This window comes from Hyla sarda, chromosome 2, assembly GCF_029499605.1.
Source record: "Hyla sarda isolate aHylSar1 chromosome 2, aHylSar1.hap1, whole genome shotgun sequence".
In the NCBI taxonomy this organism is placed as follows: domain Eukaryota; kingdom Metazoa; phylum Chordata; class Amphibia; order Anura; family Hylidae; genus Hyla; species Hyla sarda.
The window spans coordinates 430066180-430086454 of NC_079190.1; the positions used below are offsets into that span (position 1 = coordinate 430066180).

At 45.7% G+C, this 20275-nt stretch overlaps 1 protein-coding gene across 3 annotated transcripts in view; it reads left to right on the plus strand.

Annotated features, from left to right (window-relative positions):
• The first annotated feature begins 145 nt into the window (after positions 1-145).
• Positions 146-20275, plus strand: part of PHF12 (PHD finger protein 12) — a 145117-nt gene continuing 124987 nt past the window's right edge. The window contains exon 1 of one of the 3 annotated variants that reach the window (XM_056559058.1): positions 146-266. Coding sequence is in view for 1 of the 3 variants with exons in the window: in XM_056559056.1 (XP_056415031.1) it covers positions 225-266 (42 nt within the window). In the remaining 2 variants the exon portion in view is untranslated. The remainder of the gene's footprint in view (positions 267-20275) is intronic. The other 2 variants (XM_056559059.1, XM_056559056.1) reach the window with 2 other exon arrangements.

Here is a 20275-nt window from a genome sequence, read left to right on the forward strand (position 1 = left end):
TCCCCATTAAATATTATATTATATTTGTCCAGCTGTAAACATAATCCCTAAAAGCTGATTGGCTGCAGTGAAAAGGTCATGTGACTGGTGCATCCAGTCCTGATTGGTCAGTGCCTTCCTTTGTTCAGGCTGTTGAGGTCACAGTTCAACCGTTATAATCGTTGGAGCTATAACCACTCTGGCAGCATCTGGAGGGGCAATTTTTTTGGCCGTTTTTCCGCCTGATGGATGGCAGAGATCGCCTGTACTTCCCAGATCATCTATGGGTAAGCTTTGCACCTTCTTCCTTACACACAAGATGATATATTCACATTGTACAGTGTAGATGAGTGGTCTCCAAACTGTGCATCTCCAGCTGTTGCAAACCTACAATTCCCAGCATGCCCGAACAGCTAATGGCTGACCGGGCATACTGGGAATTGTAGTTTTGCAATATCTGGGAATCCACAGTTTAAAGACCACTGCTGCAGAACAACAGAGTACGGGGGATGTTAACCCCTTAAAGACCCAGCCCAAATATACCTTAAGGACCCGGCCATTTTTTTTACATCTGACTACTGTCACTTTAAGCATTAATAACTCTGGGATGCTTTCACCTTTCATTCTGATTCAGAGATAGTTTTTTCGTGACATATTCTACTTTGTGTTAGGGGTAAAATTTTGTCGATACTTGTATCATTTCTTGGTGAAAAATTCCAAAATTTGATGAAAAAATTGAAAATGTTGCATATGTTTTTAACTTTGAAGCTCTCTGCTTATAAGGAAAATGAATATTCCAAATAAATTATATATTGATTCACATATACAATATGTCTACTTTATGTTGGCATCATAAAGCTGCCATGTTTTTACTTTTGGAAGACATCAGAGGGCTTCAAAGTTCAGCAGCAATTTTCCAATTTTTAAAAAAAATTTCAAAAGCGGATTTTTTCAGGGACCAGTTAGGTTTTGAAGTGGATTTGAGGGGCCTTCTTATTAGAAATAAATAATAGCCCTGGGACTTTTGGAGACCTAGCGAGGCCCCTGCGTATGGCTGACATATGTATGGATAAAAGTTTCAAGTGCATATCCAGGCTTGAGTTTTACAAGTTGTTTAATACATACACTGCTCAAAAAAATTAAGGGAACACTTAAACAACACAATGTAATTCCAAGTCAATCACACACTGTCCACTCAGGAAGCAACAATGATTGACAATCAATTTCACATGCTGTTGTGCAAATGGAACAGACGACAGGTTGAAATTATAGGCAATTAGCAAGACACACCCCAATGAAGGAATGGTTCTGCAGGTGGTAACCACAGACCACTTCTCAGTTCCTATGCTTCCTGGCTGATGTTTTGGTCACTTTTTAATGCTGGTGGTGGTTTCACTCTAGAGGTAGCATGAGACGGAGTCTACAACCCACACAAGTGGCTCAGGTAATGCAGCTCATCCAGGATGGCACATCAATGCGAGCTGTGGCAAGAAGGTTTGCGGTGTCCGTCAGCGTAGTGTCCAGAGCATGGAGGCGCTACCAGGAGACAGGCCAGTACATCAGGAGACATGAAGGAGACCGTAGGAGGGCAACAACCCAGCAGAAGGACCGCAACCTCCGCCTTTGCTCATGGAGGAGCAGGAGCACTGCCAGAGCCCTGCAAAATGACCTCCAGCAGGCCACAAATGTGTATGTGTCCACTCAAACTGTCAGAAACAGACTCCATGATTGTGCTATGAGGGCCCGATATCCACAGGTGGGGGTTGTGCTTACAGCCCAACACCGTGCAGGACATTTGGCATTTGCCAAAGAACACCAAGATTGGCAAATTCGCCACTGGTGCCCTGTGCTCTTCACAGATGAAAGCAGGTTCACACTGAGCACATGTGACAGACATGACAGAGTCTGGAGATGCCGTGGAGAACGTTCTGCTGCCTGCAACATCCTCCAGCATGACAGGTTTGGCGGTAGGTCAGTAATGGTGTGGGGTGGCATTTCTTTGGGGGGCCGCACAGCCCTCCATGTGCTCGCCAGAGGTAGCCTGATTGCCGTTAGGTACCAAGATGTGATCCTCAGAACGCTTGGGAGACCATATGCTGGTGCGGTTGGCCCTGGGTTCCTCCTAATGCAAGACAATGCTAGATCTTATGTGGCTGGAGTGTGTCAGCAGTTCCTGCAAGAGGAAGGCATTGATGCTATAGACTGGCCCGCCCGTTCCCCAGACCTTGATCTGATTGAGGAAATCTGGGACATCATGTCTCGCTCCATCCACCAACGCCACATTGCACCACAGACTGTCCAGGAGGAGCCACCTCATCAGGAGCATGCCCAGGCATTGTATTGAGGTCATATAGGAATATGGAGGCCACATACACTACTGAGCCTCATTTTGACTTGTTTTAAGGACATTACATCAAAGTTGGATCAGCCTGTAGTGTGGTTTTCCACTTTGATTTTGAGTGTGACTCCATATCCAGACCTCCATGGGTTGATAAATTCGATTTCCATTGATAATTTTTGTGTGATTTTGTTGTCAGCACATTCAACTATGTAAAGACAAAAGTATTTCATACGATTAGTTCATTCATTCAGATCTAGGATGTGTTATCTTAGTGTTCCCTTTATTTTTTGAGCAGTGTATTATTTTTTGGGTGGAAGCAGTCAGGATCTGCCTTGGGGCTTCTGCAGAGACCTCTGATGGAGCTGCAGTGATATTTAAATCCACATTCTTAAAGCATGCAGGGTGACATCATTTTCTATTGCACCAGGTGACACCACTCCTAGCTCCGCCACTTGTATTTTTAGGCAACAGTTTAGGGCCACAAGCAAAATGCTCCTAAAATGATCAAGAAGAGCATAGGTTTTTGAGCAGGCACATATTTTAGTTTTGGCATGCTCTGGATTCATCATAATGGGTACAGAGTTGGCATATCCGTTGGAAAATCACAATTTTCATATTTTACACACTGCACTAAATCCATTGCTAAAAAAAATAAATGTACACTTGGTGCGGTCAAAATGTCCATTTCACCCATACACACATTTCTCAGGGGTGTATTTTCTGTAATGGGGTTACATGTGGGTGTTATTCCCCCCCCCCCCCCTCTAAATGTACATAATAGTCAGATACTGATATGTCATTGAGAAACATAGGGCTCAAATGCAATTTAGGGCCACATATAGGGTATTTCCATGGAAGAAATTGCTTTACAAATTTCGGGGCTTCTTAACACACACACACACACATATATATGTCTGTAGGGGCTAAATATAGTTATGCAGTAACAGATACCCTGCTGCAAATGTTAATTGACCCACCTCCATGCTTTACACAACTAAATCAACTGGTGCCAGAAAGTTCAACAGATTTGTAAATTATTCAAAGGTAAAGTGCTATGTCCAGCACTGCTGCTGATATTTGCACGGACTTGGACTCTGGGACGTGTAGGAGTGTTCCCCGAAGTGACGGTGGTGCTCTGACTAGTAATAGCAAATCACATATCTTGACGCAGAAGAAAAAATGAAAAAAGTTGGCAAACTCACCATGGACTTCTTTTTCAGGGTTGTTTCTTTATTGCATACTCACATATAAAAACTGGTGCAAAGTGGGGAGAGAGGAATCACAATGGGGAGCATTCACTGTCTGGCGACAGAATCTGTTTCGCTCGGTACTCGAGCTTCTTCTGGCCTGGACAACTAGGAACATTGTGCCGTTTTCTTATACAGGTGCGTTCTCAGGTCTAATTTCTTAGTACCTCCCATTGGTCCTGACGCAGGGATTCAGAGCGTTAGCTTCAAACTCAGCATCAAAAACGCCCTACTCTGCCTTCTGTCATAAGAATACGGCATTACATTAAAATAATCAGAGGAGGGGTAAGGAAAGTGTACATTAAAAACAAGGTGCATAGTCAGCCTTATCATTCAAGCCTAAGGGACCTGTTGCTGCAGTATGGATAATCCAATGTGTTTCTCGCTGCAACAGGAGAACCAACTAAAAAGCGTTTCTCTTTTACCTTTCAGAATTCACCAATTAATCATATAATTGAACAAGCGGTCAGACGGAACTGGCACATTATAGAGGGGGACCCCGATTTAAAAGAAGTAGCCAGTCGTAAACCACTTATCTCATACAGAAAAAATAAATCTTTAGGTGATATTTTGCAGAAAAGTAGAAAAACACCTCTTAAAAAAGACACAACATGGTTAGAGAGTTCCACACCAAAGGGAAATTATGCATGTGGGACATGTCATTTTTGTAAATTCAATGCAGAGTTGAAAACAATGCGTATGGCATCTGTGACTCATACTGTATCTGATTTAATAACATGTCGCACAAAATATGTAGTATACGTTATATACTGCCCGTGCGGCTTCTACTACATAGGGAAAACTATACGTCAGTTATGTGCAAGAATACGTGAGCATATGTACATATACACTGAAAGGTGCTCCACGTTTAATATCCCATGTAGTGGAAGTCCATGGGGGAAAACCAGAAGTGCTCACTTTCTCCGGAGTGGAAAGGGTTAAATTCAGACCAGGAATTGATCTAGATCGTCTCTAGAGAAACACATTGGATTATCCATACTGCAGCAACAGGTCCCTTAGGCTTGAATGATAAGGTTGACTATGCACCTTGTTTTTAATGTACACTTTCCTTACCCCTCCTCTGATTATTTTAATGTAATGCCGTATTCTTATGACAGAAGGCAGAGTAGGGCGTTTTTGATGCTGAGTTTGAAGCTAACGCCCTGAATCCCTACGTCAGGACCAATGGGAGGTACTAAGAAATTAGATCTGAGAACCCACCTGTATAAGAAACGGCACAATGTTCCTAGTTGTCCAGGCCAGAAGAAGCTTGAGTACCGAGCGAAACAGATTCTGTCGCCAGACAGTGAATACCCCCCCATTGTGATCCCTCTCTCCCCACTTTGCACCAGTTTTTATATGTGAGTATGCAATAAAGAAACAACCCTGAAAAAGAAGTCCACGGTGAGTCTGCCGACTTTTTTCATTTTTTCTTCTGCATCAAGATATGAGATTTGTCAATTACTTCTATTAAGAAATCTTTATACTTCCATTACTTATCAGCTACTGTTATGATCCACAGGAAGTTCTTTTCTTTTTGAATTTCCTTTCTGCTTGATCACAGTGCTCTCTGCTGACACCTCTGGCCATTTTAGGAACTGTCCAGAGCAAGATAGGTTTTCTATGGGGATATTCTCCTACTCTGGATAGTTGGATGGACAGAGAGCACTGTGGTCAGGCAGAAAGGGAATTCAAAAAGAAAAGAACTGTCACGATCCCGGCTGGTAGGAGGTGGATCCTCTGTGCCAGAGAGGAAGGCGAGGACCGTGCTAGTGGACCGGTTCTAAGTCACTACTGGTTTTCACCAGAGCCCGCCGCAAAGCGGGATGGTCTTGCTGCGGCGGTAGTGACCAGGTCGTATCCACTAGCAACGGCTCAACCTCTCTGACTGCTGAAGATAGGCGCGGTACAAGGGAGTAGACAGAAGCAAGGTCGGACGTAGCAGAAGGTCGGGGGCAGGCGGCAAGGTTCGTAGTCAGGGTGGATAGCAGAAGTTCTGGTACACAGGCTTTGGACACACAAAACGCTTTCACTAGGCACAAGGGCAACAAGATCCGGCAAGGGAGTGCAAGGGAGGAGATCAGATATAGCCAGGGAGCAGGTGGAAGCCAATTAAGCTAATTGGGCCAGGCACCAAACATTGGTGCACTGGCCCTTTAAGTCTCAGGGAGCTGGCGCGCGCGCGCCCTAGAGAGCGGAGCCGCGCGCGCCAGCACATGACAGCAGGGGACGGGAACGGGTAAGTGACCTGGGATGCGATTCGCGAGCGGGCGCGTCCCGCTGTGCGAATCGCATCCCCGACGGCCATGACAGTGCAGCGCTCCCGGTCAGCGGGATCGACCGGGGCGCTGCGGAGAGAGAGACGCCGTACGCGCTCCGGGGAGGAGCGGGGACCCGGAGCGCTAGGCGTAACAGTACCCCCCCCCTTAGGTCTCCCCTTCTCTTTGTCCGGTAACTGCCTCCCCTGGGATGAGGACACCGGGAAAGGATGGAGGGATTTCTCAACGGCAGGCAGTACAGCAGGAGTGGGAATGGGGAGGGAGGGCAGAGGGCGAGGCCTGGCACGGGGCAGTGTGACACCAGGACGAGGGCCATGAGGAGGCACCGAGGCTTGCCTGACTGGACTGGGAGGGGGGGAGAGGCACTTCTTAAGGCGGACAGAGTCCATAACGACCTTAGGGAGACCGGATACAGGAGGAACCACAGGGTCACGGCAGGGAGTACTGGGAACCGGTTTAAGGCAGTCCTTGAAGCAAGAGGTACCCCAGCTCTTGATCTCCCCTGTGGACCAATCCAGGGTTGGGGAATGGTGTCGAAGCCAGGGTAGTCCAAGGAGAATTTCAGAAGTGCAATTGGAGAGGACCAAAAACTCAATTTTCTCATGATGAGGTCCGATGCACATTAGGAGGGGCTCCGTGCGGAAACGCACGGTGCAATCCAACCTGGCTCCGTTGACCGCGGAAATGTGGAGTGGCTTGACAAGACGGGTCACCGGGATGCGGAATTTATTCACCAAGGACTCCCGAATAAAATTCCCAGAGGCACCAGAGTCCAGGCAGGCCACGGCTGAGAGGGAAGAGCTGGCTGAAGAAGAAATCCGTACAGGCACCGTGAGACGTGGAGAAGCCGACTTAGCATCAAGAGACGCCACACCCACGAGAGCTGGGTGCGAGCGTGCGTTTCCCAGACGTGGAGGACGGATAGGGCAATCCACCAAAAAATGTTCGGTACTGGCACAGTACAGACAAAGATTCTCTTCCTTACGGCGATTCCTCTCTTCCAGGGTCAGGCGAGACCGATCCACTTGCATGGCCTCCTCGGCGGGAGGCCTAGGCGCAGATTGCAATGGAGACTGTGGGAGAGGTGTCCAGAGATCTAAGTCTTTTTCCTGGCGGAGCTCTTGATGCCTCTCAGAAAAACGCATGTCAATGCGAGTGGCTAGATGAATGAGTTCATGCAGGTTAGCAGGAGTATCTCGTGCGGCCAGAACATCTTTAATGTTGCTGGATAGGCCTTTTTTAAAGGTCGCGCAGAGGGCCTCATTATTCCAGGAAAGTTCAGAAGCAAGAGTACGGAATTGTATGGCGTACTCGCCAACGGAAGAATTACCCTGGACCAGGTTCAGCAGGGCAGTCTCAGCAGAAGAGGCTCGGGCAGGTTCCTCAAAGACACTTCGAATTTCCGAGAAGAAGGAGTGTACAGAGGCAGTGACGGGGTCATTGCGGTCCCAGAGCGGTGTGGCCCATGACAGGGCTTTTCCAGACAGAAGGCTGACTACGAAAGCCACCTTAGACCTTTCAGTAGGAAACTGATCCGACATCATCTCCAAGTGCAGGGAACATTGCGAAAGAAAGCCACGGCAAAACTTAGAGTCCCCATTAAATTTGTCCGGCAAGGACAGGCGGAGGCTAGGAGTGGCCACTCGCTGCGGAAGAGGTGCAGGAGCTGGCGGAGGAGATGGTTGCTGCTGCTGTAGCTGTGACTGAAGCTGCTGTAGCTGCGACTGGAGTTGCTGTGTCATGGTGGTCAAGTACGACAGCTGGTGATCTTGTTGGGCAATCTGTCGGGCTTGCTGGGCGACCAGTGTGGGGAGGTCGGCGACAACTGGCAGAGGAACTTCAGCGGAATCCATGGCCGGATCTACTGTCACGATCCCGGCTGGTAGGAGGTGGATCCTCTGTGCCAGAGAGGAAGGCGAGGACCGTGCTAGTGGACCGGTTCTAAGTCACTACTGGTTTTCACCAGAGCCCGCCGCAAAGCGGGATGGTCTTGCTGCGGCGGTAGTGACCAGGTCGTATCCACTAGCAACGGCTCAACCTCTCTGACTGCTGAAGATAGGCACGGTACAAGGGAGTAGACAGAAGCAAGGTCGGACGTAGCAGAAGGTCGGGGGCAGGCGGCAAGGTTCGTAGTCAGGGTGGATAGCAGAAGTTCTGGTACACAGGCTTTGGACACACAAAACGCTTTCACTAGGCACAAGGGCAACAAGATCCGGCAAGGGAGTGCAAGGGAGGAGATCAGATATAGCCAGGGAGCAGGTGGAAGCCAATTAAGCTAATTGGGCCAGGCACCAATCATTGGTGCACTGGCCCTTTAAGTCTCAGGGAGCTGGCGCGCGCGCGCCCTAGAGAGCGGAGCCGCGCGCGCCAGCACATGACAGCAGGGGACGGGAACGGGTAAGTGACCTGGGATGCGATTCGCGAGCGGGCGCGTCCCGCTGTGCGAATCGCATCCCCGACGGCCATGACAGTGCAGCGCTCCCGGTCAGCGGGATCGACCGGAGCGCTGCGGAGAGAGAGACGCCGTACGCGCTCCGGGGAGGAGCGGGGACCCGGAGCGCTAGGCGTAACAAGAACTTCCTGTGGATCATACAGCAGCTGATAAGTACTGGAAGAATTAAGATTTTTTAATAGAAGTAATTTACAATTCTGTTTAACTTTCTGGCACCAGTTGATTAAAAAAAAAAAGTTTTCCAGTGGAGTACTCCTTTAATGGAGGAGCAGGGAACTGACTGCCCGCTCCAACATTCCCTGTATTGCATCTGTGGCCGAAGGAGCCTGTGACACTACTACAGGCTGATTTTTTCCCCCGATGCAGTCAATTCCCTTTCCTCCTGCACCCCCTAGCAATGCCACTGCAGTTGAATATAATATAGGCAATTTACGAAGACGTCTAGGTCCAAGGCTCCCCTTTGGCCCATGACTTCCTAATTAGCTCCATCCTCTAGAATAGTGGTCTTTAAACTGTGGCTCTCAAGAGGTTGCAAAGCTCCAACTCCCATCATGCCCAGACAGCCGTTTGCTATCCGGGCATACTGGAAGTTGCAGTTTTCCAACATCTAAAGGGCCACAGTTTGGAGACCACTGCTCTAGAGAGATCTCCTAATACCATGTTCACATGGCTGAATTTCAGCATGGAATTCTGCATGAATTTATAGCTTTAAAACACTTTAATAGGATTCTGCTTTCCCATTCACACTGTAGAATTTCTGCTGCAGAAATTCCATTGAAGTGAATTGGCTATAAATTCATGCAGAATTTCCATGGAGAATGCAGTTCAGAAGTTCTGCTGTGTGAATCCAGCCTAAGACTAGGTTTCCACTTAGTTTTTTTTTTTGTGTGCGTTTTTCACAAAAAAATTCCAAAACATCCCCATGGCATTTTTTCATTGAAAAAATGTTGAGGCCAGATGTAAGCTGTAAATCAATGAGAAATCGCAAAATTCTTTTTCCACTTTGCATTTTTTGGTTTGGCTTTTCTTTTTTGATGTTTTTCAGATCCTTGGAGGTTTTGTAAAGTTGCAGCATGTTGAGCCTATGGCGTTTTTGTTCCCCTGAAATCGTGGCGTTTTTCTCCCATAGAAGTCTAACTTTGGCGTTTTTGCAGGCGGTTTTTATTCTTTTTGGAATTCAATCCAAAAAAAGTGATGGAGATACCTTTTTTAATAAAATTTTGTAGGGTACCATTAAAAAATGATAATAAAAAGATACAGTAGTGATGAAAAATTTGTATTTAACAAAATTTTTCTTTTTTATAACAAAATTTTTATTAATTTTTAAACAGGGATCAATTTATGTGGGCGGGCAGGGCACTAAAAATGTAGCCGACAATAATAAAAATGTAGTGTGTGTTTTTCACTTTTTTTTTTTTTTAGGTAGTACTACTACTCCCAGCATGGAATACACTGTTTCATGATGGGAGTAGTAGTACCTGCACTAATTGACAGATCGCTACGGTTGTCACTTCTGACACCCATTGTGATCTTCCTGTATAATGTATGCTCTTCTATGGTCCCCTGCACTGCCGTATGTATCGAAGAATGACCGTTTTAGCCCCTTGAAGGAGGTATGGGATTGTGCAAGCAGAGTTCCAGAGGTACTTGGGCCCGCTCCTTCCTGGTTGCCAAAGATCAGGGCCTTGATCACTACCTCTTGGAACTGAAGGAATGTTCCCATGTTGCCAGCACTTTGGAATAGTACAAAAGCATTGTACAATGCTGTCTGGACCATGTACAATGCTAATTTTTTGTACCATCTTCTGGTTTTGTGCATGGTCTGAGGACTTGATCAGAGAGATCAACTCCTCCCATATACTGATTGTAGTCCAGGATCAACTCCTCCCATATACTGATTGTAATCAGGCTTGAGGACCGCCATAGTGGTATCTCGCACAGTGACAGGGGTGCTGCCGTTACAGTGAATGGTGGTCAGCAAAAGGACCTCCCTCTTGTCCTTATATCTGACCAACAGCAAATTTTCACAAGTAAGGGCCCTGCTCTTGCCCATAGGTATTGGTGGGAGATTTGTCGTAAGGCTTCTTTGATTTTTCCGCACAGTGCCACAAGCTTGAAAAGAGGGGCTTGAAAAGAGGGATGCTGGTATAAAAGTTATCCACGAACAAGTGGTAACCTTTATCCAGCAGTGGGTACATCAGTTCCCACAGCATGGGGAGACATTGCTTTTGGGGGACATAGGCCTCTGCAAATTTATTACTGAAATGACCAGCCTAATTTTAAATAGGTGGCCATATGTGGGATCATTTCGGGACAGGCATGTTGCATTATCAACATAATGCAAACATTTGAGGATTGCCTCAAAGCGTGCCAGTGTCATGGCCGTACTGTAGATTGGGGTGTTATACAGAACATCCCCACTCCAGTATTGCCTAATGGTCTGCTTTTTGACTAGGCCCACATGCAGCATGAGGCCCCAAAATGTCCCCATCTCAGCTGCATTGATAAGGGTCCATCTATGGGGCCTAGCCAAAAAAAAAAGAACCGGGGTGCTGGGCCATAAACTGTTCAGCGTTCAAGTTTGCTTGAGCCACCATCAAATTGACTCAGGTCCTCACTGGAAAAAACGTAAAAAAGTAAATTTCAGTGAGGCCTATGGTGTCAATTTGGATTCCTGGGCGGCCCAAAAAAAACAGTGGCACATAATCGACCGGAACTGGGGTCCAGACGGGGTCACCTATAGGGGGACCAGGGAAACTTTTACAGTGGACAGGGAACATTTTACGGGGGACAGGGCTACTAGATTGGGGGACAGAGCTACTACTTTGGATGGCCTCTACTGGCAGTGCCCTGCGGCGGACGCGCCATCACCTTCTAGGGGGCTCATCATCAGCAGATGATGAGGAAGAGGAAAAAAGGAGGAAGCTGGGATCTTCCTCTTCCCCATCACTGACTGATTTGATATCGGAAGCAAGCATGGCGTATGCCTCCTCTACCGAAAACACCCTATATTTTCTAAGCTAACTAAGATAATATTCCCTAACTACTCCTAACACTCCTCTTGCCCTAAAAAAAAAAATAAAAATTTAGCTTTAACCCCTTAAGGACCAGGCCATTTTACACCTTAGGACCAGAGCGTTTTTTGCACATCTGACCACTGTCACTTTAAACATTAATAACTCTGGAATGCTTTTAGTTATCAATCTGATTTCGAGATCGTTTTTTCGTGACATATTCTACTTTAACATAGTGGAAAAATTTTGTGGTAACTTGCATCCTTTCTTGGTGAAAAATCCCAAAATTTGATGAAAAATTTGAAAATTTTGCATTTTTCTAACTTTGAAGGTCTCTGCTTGTAAGGAAAATGGATATTCAAAATATTTTTTTATTTTATTCACATTTCCAATATGTCTACTTTATGTTTGCATAATAAAATTGACGTGTTTTTACTTTTGGAAGACACCAGAGGGCTTCAAAGTTCAGCAGCAATTTTCCAATTTTTCACAAAATTTGGAACCTCGCTTTTTTTCAGAGACCAGTTCAGGTTTGAAGTAGATTTGAAGGGTCTTCATATTAGAAATACCCCACAAATGACCCCATTATAAAAACTACACCCCCCAAAGTATTCAAAATGACAATCAGTAAGTGTTTTAACCCTTTAGGTGTTTCACAGGAATAGCAGCAAAGTGAAGGAGAAAATTCACAATCTTTATTTTTTACACTCGCATGTTCTTGTAAACCCAATTTTTGAATTTTTACAAGGGGTAAAAGGAGACCTCATACCTCATATGTCTATGTAAAGTGTTCGGCGGGCGCAGTAGAGGGCTCAGCAGCGAAGGAGCGATTTTGGAGAGTACGTTTTTCAGAAATGGTTTTTGGGGGGCATGTTGCATTTAGGAAGCCCCTATGGTGCCAGAACAGCAAAAATAACCCACATGGCATACCATTTTGGAAACTAGACCCCTTGGGGAACGTAACAAGGAATAAAGTGAGCCTTAATACCCCACAGGTGTTTCACGACTTTTGCATATGTAAAAAAAATATATTTTTTTTCACTAAAATGTGTGTTTCCCCCCAAATTTCACATTTTTGCAAGGGTTAATAGCAGAAAATACCCCCCAAAATTTGTAACCCCATCTCTTCTGAGTATGGAGGTACCCCATAAGTTGGCATGAAGTGCATTACGGGCGAACTACAATGCTCCGAAGAGAAGGAGTGATATTTGACTTTTTGAGAGCAAATTTTGCTCGGGGGGCATGTCGCATTTAGGAAGCCCCTATGGTGCCAGAACAGCAAAAAAAAACACATGGCATACCATTTTGGAAACTAGACCCCTTGAGGAACGTAACAAGGAATAAAGTGAGCCTTAATACCCCACACGGGTTTCACGACTTTTGCATATGTAAAAAAATATATATTTTTTTTTCACTAAAATGTGTGTTTCCCCCCAAATTTCACATTTTTGCAAGGGTTAATAGCAGAAAATACCCCCCAAAATTTGTAACCCCATCTCTTCTGAGTATGGAGGTACCCCATAAGTGGACCTGAAGTGCACTACGTGCGAACTACAATGCTCAGAAGAGGAGGAGCACCATTGAGCTTTTGGAAAGAATTCGTTTGGAATGGTAGTCAGGGGCCATGTGCATTTACAAAGCCCCCCGTGGTGCCAGAACAGTGGACCCCCCCCCCCCACATGTGACCCCATTTTGAAAACTACACCACGCACAGAATTTAATAAGTGGTGCAGTGAGCATGTACACCCTACTGGCGTTTGACAGATCTTTGGGACAGTGGGCTGTGCAAATGGAAAATTACATTTTTCATTTTCACGGATCACTGTTCCAAAAATCTGTCAGACACCTGTGGGGCGTAAATGCTCACTGTACCCCTTATTACATTACATGAGGGGTGTAGTTTCCAAAATGGGGTCACATATGGGGGGGGGTACATTGTTCTGGTACCATGGGAGCTTTGTAAACACAAGTGGCCTTCAATTCCGGACAAATTTTCTCTTCAAAATCCCAATGCCACTTCTTCTCTTCTGAGCATTGTAGTGCACCCATAGAGCACTTTACATCCACATATGGGGTATGCTCTTACTCAGAAGAAATTGGGTTACAAATTTTGGGGGGCTTTTTTTATTTTCCCTTGTGAAAATGAAAAATTTAGGGTGACACCAGCATTTTAGTGAAAAAAAATTATTTTTTTTCACTTTCCCATCCAACTTTAATGAAAATTTGTCAAACACCTGTGGGGTGTTCAGGCTCACTATACCCCTTGTTATGTTCCGTGAGGGGTGTCGTTTCCAAAATGGGGTCACATGTCTGTATTTATTGTTTTGTGTTTATGTCAGAACCACTGTAAAATCAGCCACCCCTGTGCAAATCACCAATTTAGGCCTCAAATGTACATAGTGCGCTCTCACTCCTGAGCCTTGTTGTGCGCCCGCAGAGCATTTTACGCCTACATATGGGGTATCTCCGTACTCAGGAGAAATTGCGTTACAAATTTTGGGGGTCTTTTTTTCCTTTTACCTCCCGTGAAAATAAAAAGTAAAGGACAACACCAGCATGTTAGTGTAAAAAAAAATTTTTTTTTACACTAACAGGCTGGTGTAGACCCCAACTTTTCTTTTTCATAAGGGGTAAAAGGAAAAAAAGCCCCCAAAATTAGTAACGCAATTTCTCCCGAGTACGGCGATACCCCATATGTGGCCCTAAACTGTTTCCTTGAAATACGACAGGGCTCCGAAGTGAGAGAGCGTCATGCGCATTTGAGGACTAAATTAGGGATTGCACAGGGGTGGACATAGGGGTATTCTACGCCAGTGATTCCCAAACAGGGTGCCTCCAGCTGTTGCTAAACTCCCAGCATGCCTGGACAGTCAGTGGCTGTCCGGAAATGCTGTGAGTTGTTGTTTTGCAACAGCTGGAGGCTCTGTTTTGGAAACACTGCCGTACAATACGTTTTTTATTTTTTATTAGGGGGACAGTGTAAGGGGGTGTATATGTAGTGTTTTACTCTTTATTATGTGTAAGTGTAGTGTAGTGTTTTTAGGGTACATTCACACTGGCGGGTTTACAGTGAATTTACCGCTAGGAGTTTGCACTGCGGTGAAAAATTTGCCACAGCCCAAACTTGAAGCAGAAAACTTACTGTAAACCCGCCAGTGTGAATGTACCCTGTACGTTCACATGGGGGGGCAAACCTCCAGCTGTTTCAAAACTACAACTCCTAGCATGTACTGACAGACCGTGCATGCTGGGAGTTGTACTTTTGCAACAGCTGGAGGCACACTGGTTGGAAAACCTTCAGTTAGGTTCTGTTACCTAACTCAGTATTTTCCAACCAGTGTGCCTCCAGCTGTTGCAAAACTTCAACTCCCAGCATGTACTGATCGCCGAAAGGCATGCTGGGAGATGTAGTTATGCAACAGCTGGAGGGATCGCAACTACAACTCCCAGCATGCAGAGACAGCTGTTTGCTGTTTAGGCTTGCTGGGAGTTGCAGTTTTGCAACATCTGTAGAGCTATAGTTTAGAGACCACTGCATAGTGGTCTCCAAACTGTGGACCTCCAGATGTTGCAAAACTACAACTCCCAGCATGCCCAGACAGCAAACTGCTGTCTGGGCATGCTGGGAGTTGTAGTTTTGCAAGATCTGGAGGTGCACAGTATAGAGATCACTTTGCAGTGGTCTCAAACTGTAGACCTCCAGCTGTTGCAAAACTGCAACTCCCAGCAAGCCTAAACAGCTCTCTGGGCATGCTGGGAGTTGTAGTTTTGCAACATCTGGAGGGTTACAGTTTAGAGACCACTATAGTGCTCTCAGACTGTAGCCCTCCAGATGTTGCTAAGTAACTCACCGGCTTCCGTCGGATCCAGGGAGCTGCGTCGCGGTCCTCTTCTTCCGCCGATCGTCGCCCGCTGCCGCCGCTGATCGTCGCCGCTGCCGTCGCCGATGGGTAAGTGGATCTTCGGCGCCGGTCCCTGTCGGTTTCCCCGTCCTGCCCCGCCTATTGTGGGAGGGCAGGACGGGGAAACCGAAAGTAAACCCCTCCGCCCCCGATCTGCTATTGGTGGTCGCGTCTAGACCACCAATAGCAGAGATAGGAGGGGTGGCAACTCTGCCACCTCACTCCTATCGCTACAGGGGGATCGTGGGTGTCTAGGACACCCGCGATCCCCCTTCTTTTCCGGGTCACCGGGTCCCCATAGACCCGTATGACCCGGAATCGGCGCAAATCGCAAGTGTGAATTCACTTGCGATTTGCGCCGATCGCCAACATGGGGGGGTCTAATGACCCCCCTGGGCATTTGCGCGGGGTGCCTGCTGATAGATATCAGCAGTCACCCCGGCGCGATTCCCGCCCGGCGCGCGGCGGGGACCGAAATTCCCACGGGCGTACAGGTACGCCCTTGGTCCTTAAGTACCAGGGAGCAAAGGCGTACCTGTACGCCCTTGGTCCTTAAGGGGTTAAAGGGGTTATCCAGGAAAAAACTTTTTTATATATATATCAACTGGCTCCAGAAAGTTAAACAGATTTGTAAATTACTTCTATTAAAAAATCTAAATCCTTTCAGTACTTATCAGCTGCTGAAGTTGAGCTGTTCTTTTCTGTCTAAGTGCTCTCTGATGACACGTGTCTCGGGAAACACCCAGTTTAGAAGCAAATCCCCATAGCCAACCTCTTCTACTCTGCTCTCTGCTGACATCCCTGCACACTGTTGCCAGACAGAAAACAACAACTCAACTTCAGCAGTTGATAATTATTGAAAGGATTAAGATTTTTTAATAGAAGTAATTTACAAATCTGTTTAACTTACTGGAGCCAGTTGATATATTAAAAAAAGTTTTTTCATGGAATACCCCTTTAAAAAGCTGTGTATAATACCTTTCCCTTGTTCACATTGTGTGAGCTCCCAGCAGGAGAAAGTGGGTGTTCCCCAGCAGGGGTGAGGTCACTGAAGCCTGTGAGAGCTGTGCCTCACCATTCCCCATATATACTTCCTGAGTTTGGACTTCTGCAAGACCGGGTGGAGACCAAATTGACTGTTTGAGAACAGAATAGAGCAACCTAGTGGCCATTTTTTCAATCACATTAAAAACATATGAAGGTTGAGAATTTTAACAGCAAGTAAATTGAAAAGTGTCTTATAATAACATAAGGAACAATATATTAAAAGTTTAGTTTGGTGACAGGTACTCTTTAAACCCTTAACCTCTTCAGGACATAGGGCGTATGGATACGCCCTGCATTCTGAGTCCTTAAGGACCGAGGGCGTATCCATACGCCCGTGGGAATTCCGGCCCCCACCGCTAGCCGGTTGGGGACCGGAGCCGGATGCCTGCTGAAATCGTTCAGCAGGCATCGGGGCATATCGCCCAGGGGGGTCATTATGCCCCCCCCTGACGGCCCCGAACAGCCAGAGCCTGCAGGGGTGAGGTGACACTGGTGCCACCTCACGATCGCCCTGATTCGTCGGCTGGATTACCGGCCGACCAATCAGGGCGCCTGCTGCGGGTGTCACTCCCGCACCCGCTCCGCCCCTCTTCCGGAGGACGTGAGCGGGTGCGGGACGTGCACCCCGGGTGCTGGGGACCCCGATCCTCGGCGCCCCTGTTGGGATCGGGACCCCAGGAGCAGCTGCGGCGGCGGAGACGACGAGGGACTGACCTGCAGCGTCTGGATCGTTGGAGGTGAGTGACAGCCTCCTGCTGTTGCTTAGCAACAGTTCCCAGCATGCAAAAAGGGCATGCTGGGAGCTGTAGTTATGCAACAGCAGGAGGCAGACCACCACAACTCCCAGCATTCCCTTATGGGCATTCTGGGACTTATGGTTTTGCAACAGCTGGAGGCACATTCTTTCTATGGAAAAGTGTACCTTCAGCTGTTGTATAACTACAACTCCCAGCTTGCACAAACAGCTAAAGTGCATGCTGGGAGTTGTAGTGGTGCATCTGCTGGTTGCATAACTACAACTCCCAGCATGCCCGTTGGCTGTTGGTGACTGCTGAGAGTTGTAGTTTTGCAACAGCTGAAGGCACACTGGTTGTGAAACTCAGAGTTTTTTTTTACCTAACTCAGTGTTTCACGACCGGTGTGCCTCCAGCTGTTGCAAACTACAACTCTCAGCAGTCACCGTACACCATGCACCGTACATGCTGGGAGTTGTAGTTTTGCAACAGCTGGAGGCACACTGGTTGTGAAACACTGAGTTAGGTCACAAACTCAGTGATACATAACCAGTGTGCCTACAGTTGTTGCAAAACTGCAACTCTCAGCAGTCACCGACAGCCAACGGGCATGCTGGGAGTTGTAGTTATGCAACAGCTGGATGTCCCCCCCAATGTGAACGTACAGGGTACACTCACATGGGCGGAGGATTACAGTAAGTATCTGGCTGCAAATTTGAGCTGCCGCAAACTTTCTGCTGCAGCTCAAATTGCCAGCGAGAAACTACTGTGAACCCCCGCCCGTGCGACTGTACCCTAAAAACACTACACTACACTAACACAAAAAATAAAATAAAAAGTAAAAAACACTACATATACACATACCCCTACACAGCCCCCCTCCCCAATAAAAATGAAAAATGTCTGGTGCGCCACTGTTTCCAGAACGGAGCCTCCAGCTGTTGCAAAACAACTCCCAGTATTGTCGGACAGCCGTTGACTGTCCAGGCATGCTGGGAGTTTTGCAACAGCTGGAGGCACCCTGTTTGGGAATCACTGGCATAGAATACCCCTATGTCCACCCCTATGCAATCCCTAATTTAGGCCTCAAATGCGCATGGCGCTCTCACTTTGGAGCCCTGTCTTATTTCAAGGCAACAGTTTAGGGTCACATATGGGGTATCGCCGTACTCGGGAGAAATTGTGTTACAAATTTTGGGGGGTATTTTCTGCTTTTACCCTTTTTAAAAATGTTAAATTTTTGGGAAAACAAGCATTTTAGGTAAAAAAAATTTTTTTTTTTTACATATGCAAAAGTCGTGAAACACCTGTGGGGTATAAAGGTTCACTTAACCCCTTGTTACGTTCCCCGAGGGGTCTAGTTTCCAAAATGGTATGCCATGTGGGTTTTTTTTTGCTGTCCTGGCACCATAGGGGCTTCCTAAATGCGGCATGCCCCAGAGAAAAATTTGCGTTCAAAAAGCCAAATGTGACTCCTTCTCTTCCGAGACCTGTAGTGCGCCAGCAGAGCACTTTTCACCCCCATATGGGGCGTTTTCTGAATCGGGAGAAATTGGGCTTCAAATTTTTAGGGGTATTTTTTGCTATTACCCTTTTTAAAAAAAAAAAATTTTGGGAAAACAAGCATTTTAGGTAAAAAAAAATTATTTTTTTTTACATTTGCAAAAGTCGTGAAACACCTGTGGGGTATTAAGGTTCACTTTATCCCATGTTACATTCCCCGAGGGGTCTAGTTTCCAAAATGGTATGCCATGTGTTTTTTTTTGCTGTTCTGGCACCATAAGGGCTTCCTAAAGGTAACATGCCCCCCAAAAACCATTTCAGAAAAACGTACTCTCCAAAATCCCCTTGTCGCTCCTTCCCTTCTGAGCCCTCTACTGCGCCCGCCGAACACTTTACATAGACATATGAGGTATGTGCTTACTCGAGAGAAATTGGGCTACAAATACAAGTAAAAATTTTGTCCTTTTACCCCTTGTAAAAATTCAAAAATTGGGTCTACAAGAACATGTGAGTGTAAAAAATGAAGATTGTGAATTTTCTCCTTCACTTTGCTGCTATTCGTGTGAAACACCTAAAGGGTTAAAACGCTGACTGAATGTCATTTTGAATACTTTGGGGGGTGTAGTTTTTATAATGGGGTAATTTATGGGGTATTTCTAATATGAAGACCCTTTAAATCCACTTCAAACCTGAACTGGTCCCTGAAAAATACTGAGTTTGAAAATTTTGTGAAAAATCGGAAAATTGCTGCTGAACTTTGAAGCCCTCTGGTGTCTTCCAAAAGTAAAAACACGTCAATTTTATGATGCAAACATAAAGTAGACATATTGTATATGTGAACCAAAAAAAAAATGTATTCGTAATATCCATTTTCCTTACAAGCAGAGAGCTTCAAAGTTAGAAAAATGCAAAATTTTCAAATTTTTCATCAAATTTACGGATTTTTCACCAAGAAAGGATGCAAGTATCGACAAATATTTACCACTATGTTAAAGTAGAATATGTCACGAAAAAACAATCTCGGAATCAGAATGATAACTAAAAGCATTCCAGAGTTATTAATGTTTAAAGTGACAGTGGTCAGATGTGCAAAAAACGCTCCAGTCCTTAAGGCCAAAATGGGCTCCGTCCTGAAGGGGTTAAGGACCGAGGTAATTTTGGCTTTAAGGACCAGAGCATTTTTTTGCACATCTGACCACTTTCACTTTAGGCATTAATAACTCTGGGATGCTTTTACTTATGAATTTGATTCCAAGATAGTTTTTTCGTGACATATTCTACTTTATCATAGTGGTAAATTTTTGTCGATACTTGTATCATTTCTTGGTGAAAAATTCCCAAATTTCATGAAAAATTTGAAAATTTTCATTTTTCTAACTTTGAAGCTCTCTGCTTGTAAGGAAAATAGACATACCAAATAAATTATATATTGATTCCCATATACAATATGTCTAATTTATGTTTACATCATAAAGTTGACATGTTTTTACTTTTGGAAGACATCAGTTGGCTTCAAAGCTCAGCAGCAATTCTTCACAAAAATGTCAAAATCTGAATTTTTCAGGGACCAGTACAATTTTGAAGTAGATTTGCGGGGTCTTCATATTCGAAATACCCCATAAATTACCCCATTATAAAAACCGCACCCCTCAAAGTATACAAAATGATATTCAGAATGTTTGTTAACCCTTTAGGTGTTTCACAGGAATAGCAGCAAAGTGAAGGAGAAAATTCAAAATCTCAATTTTTTACACTAACATGTTCTTATAGACCCAGT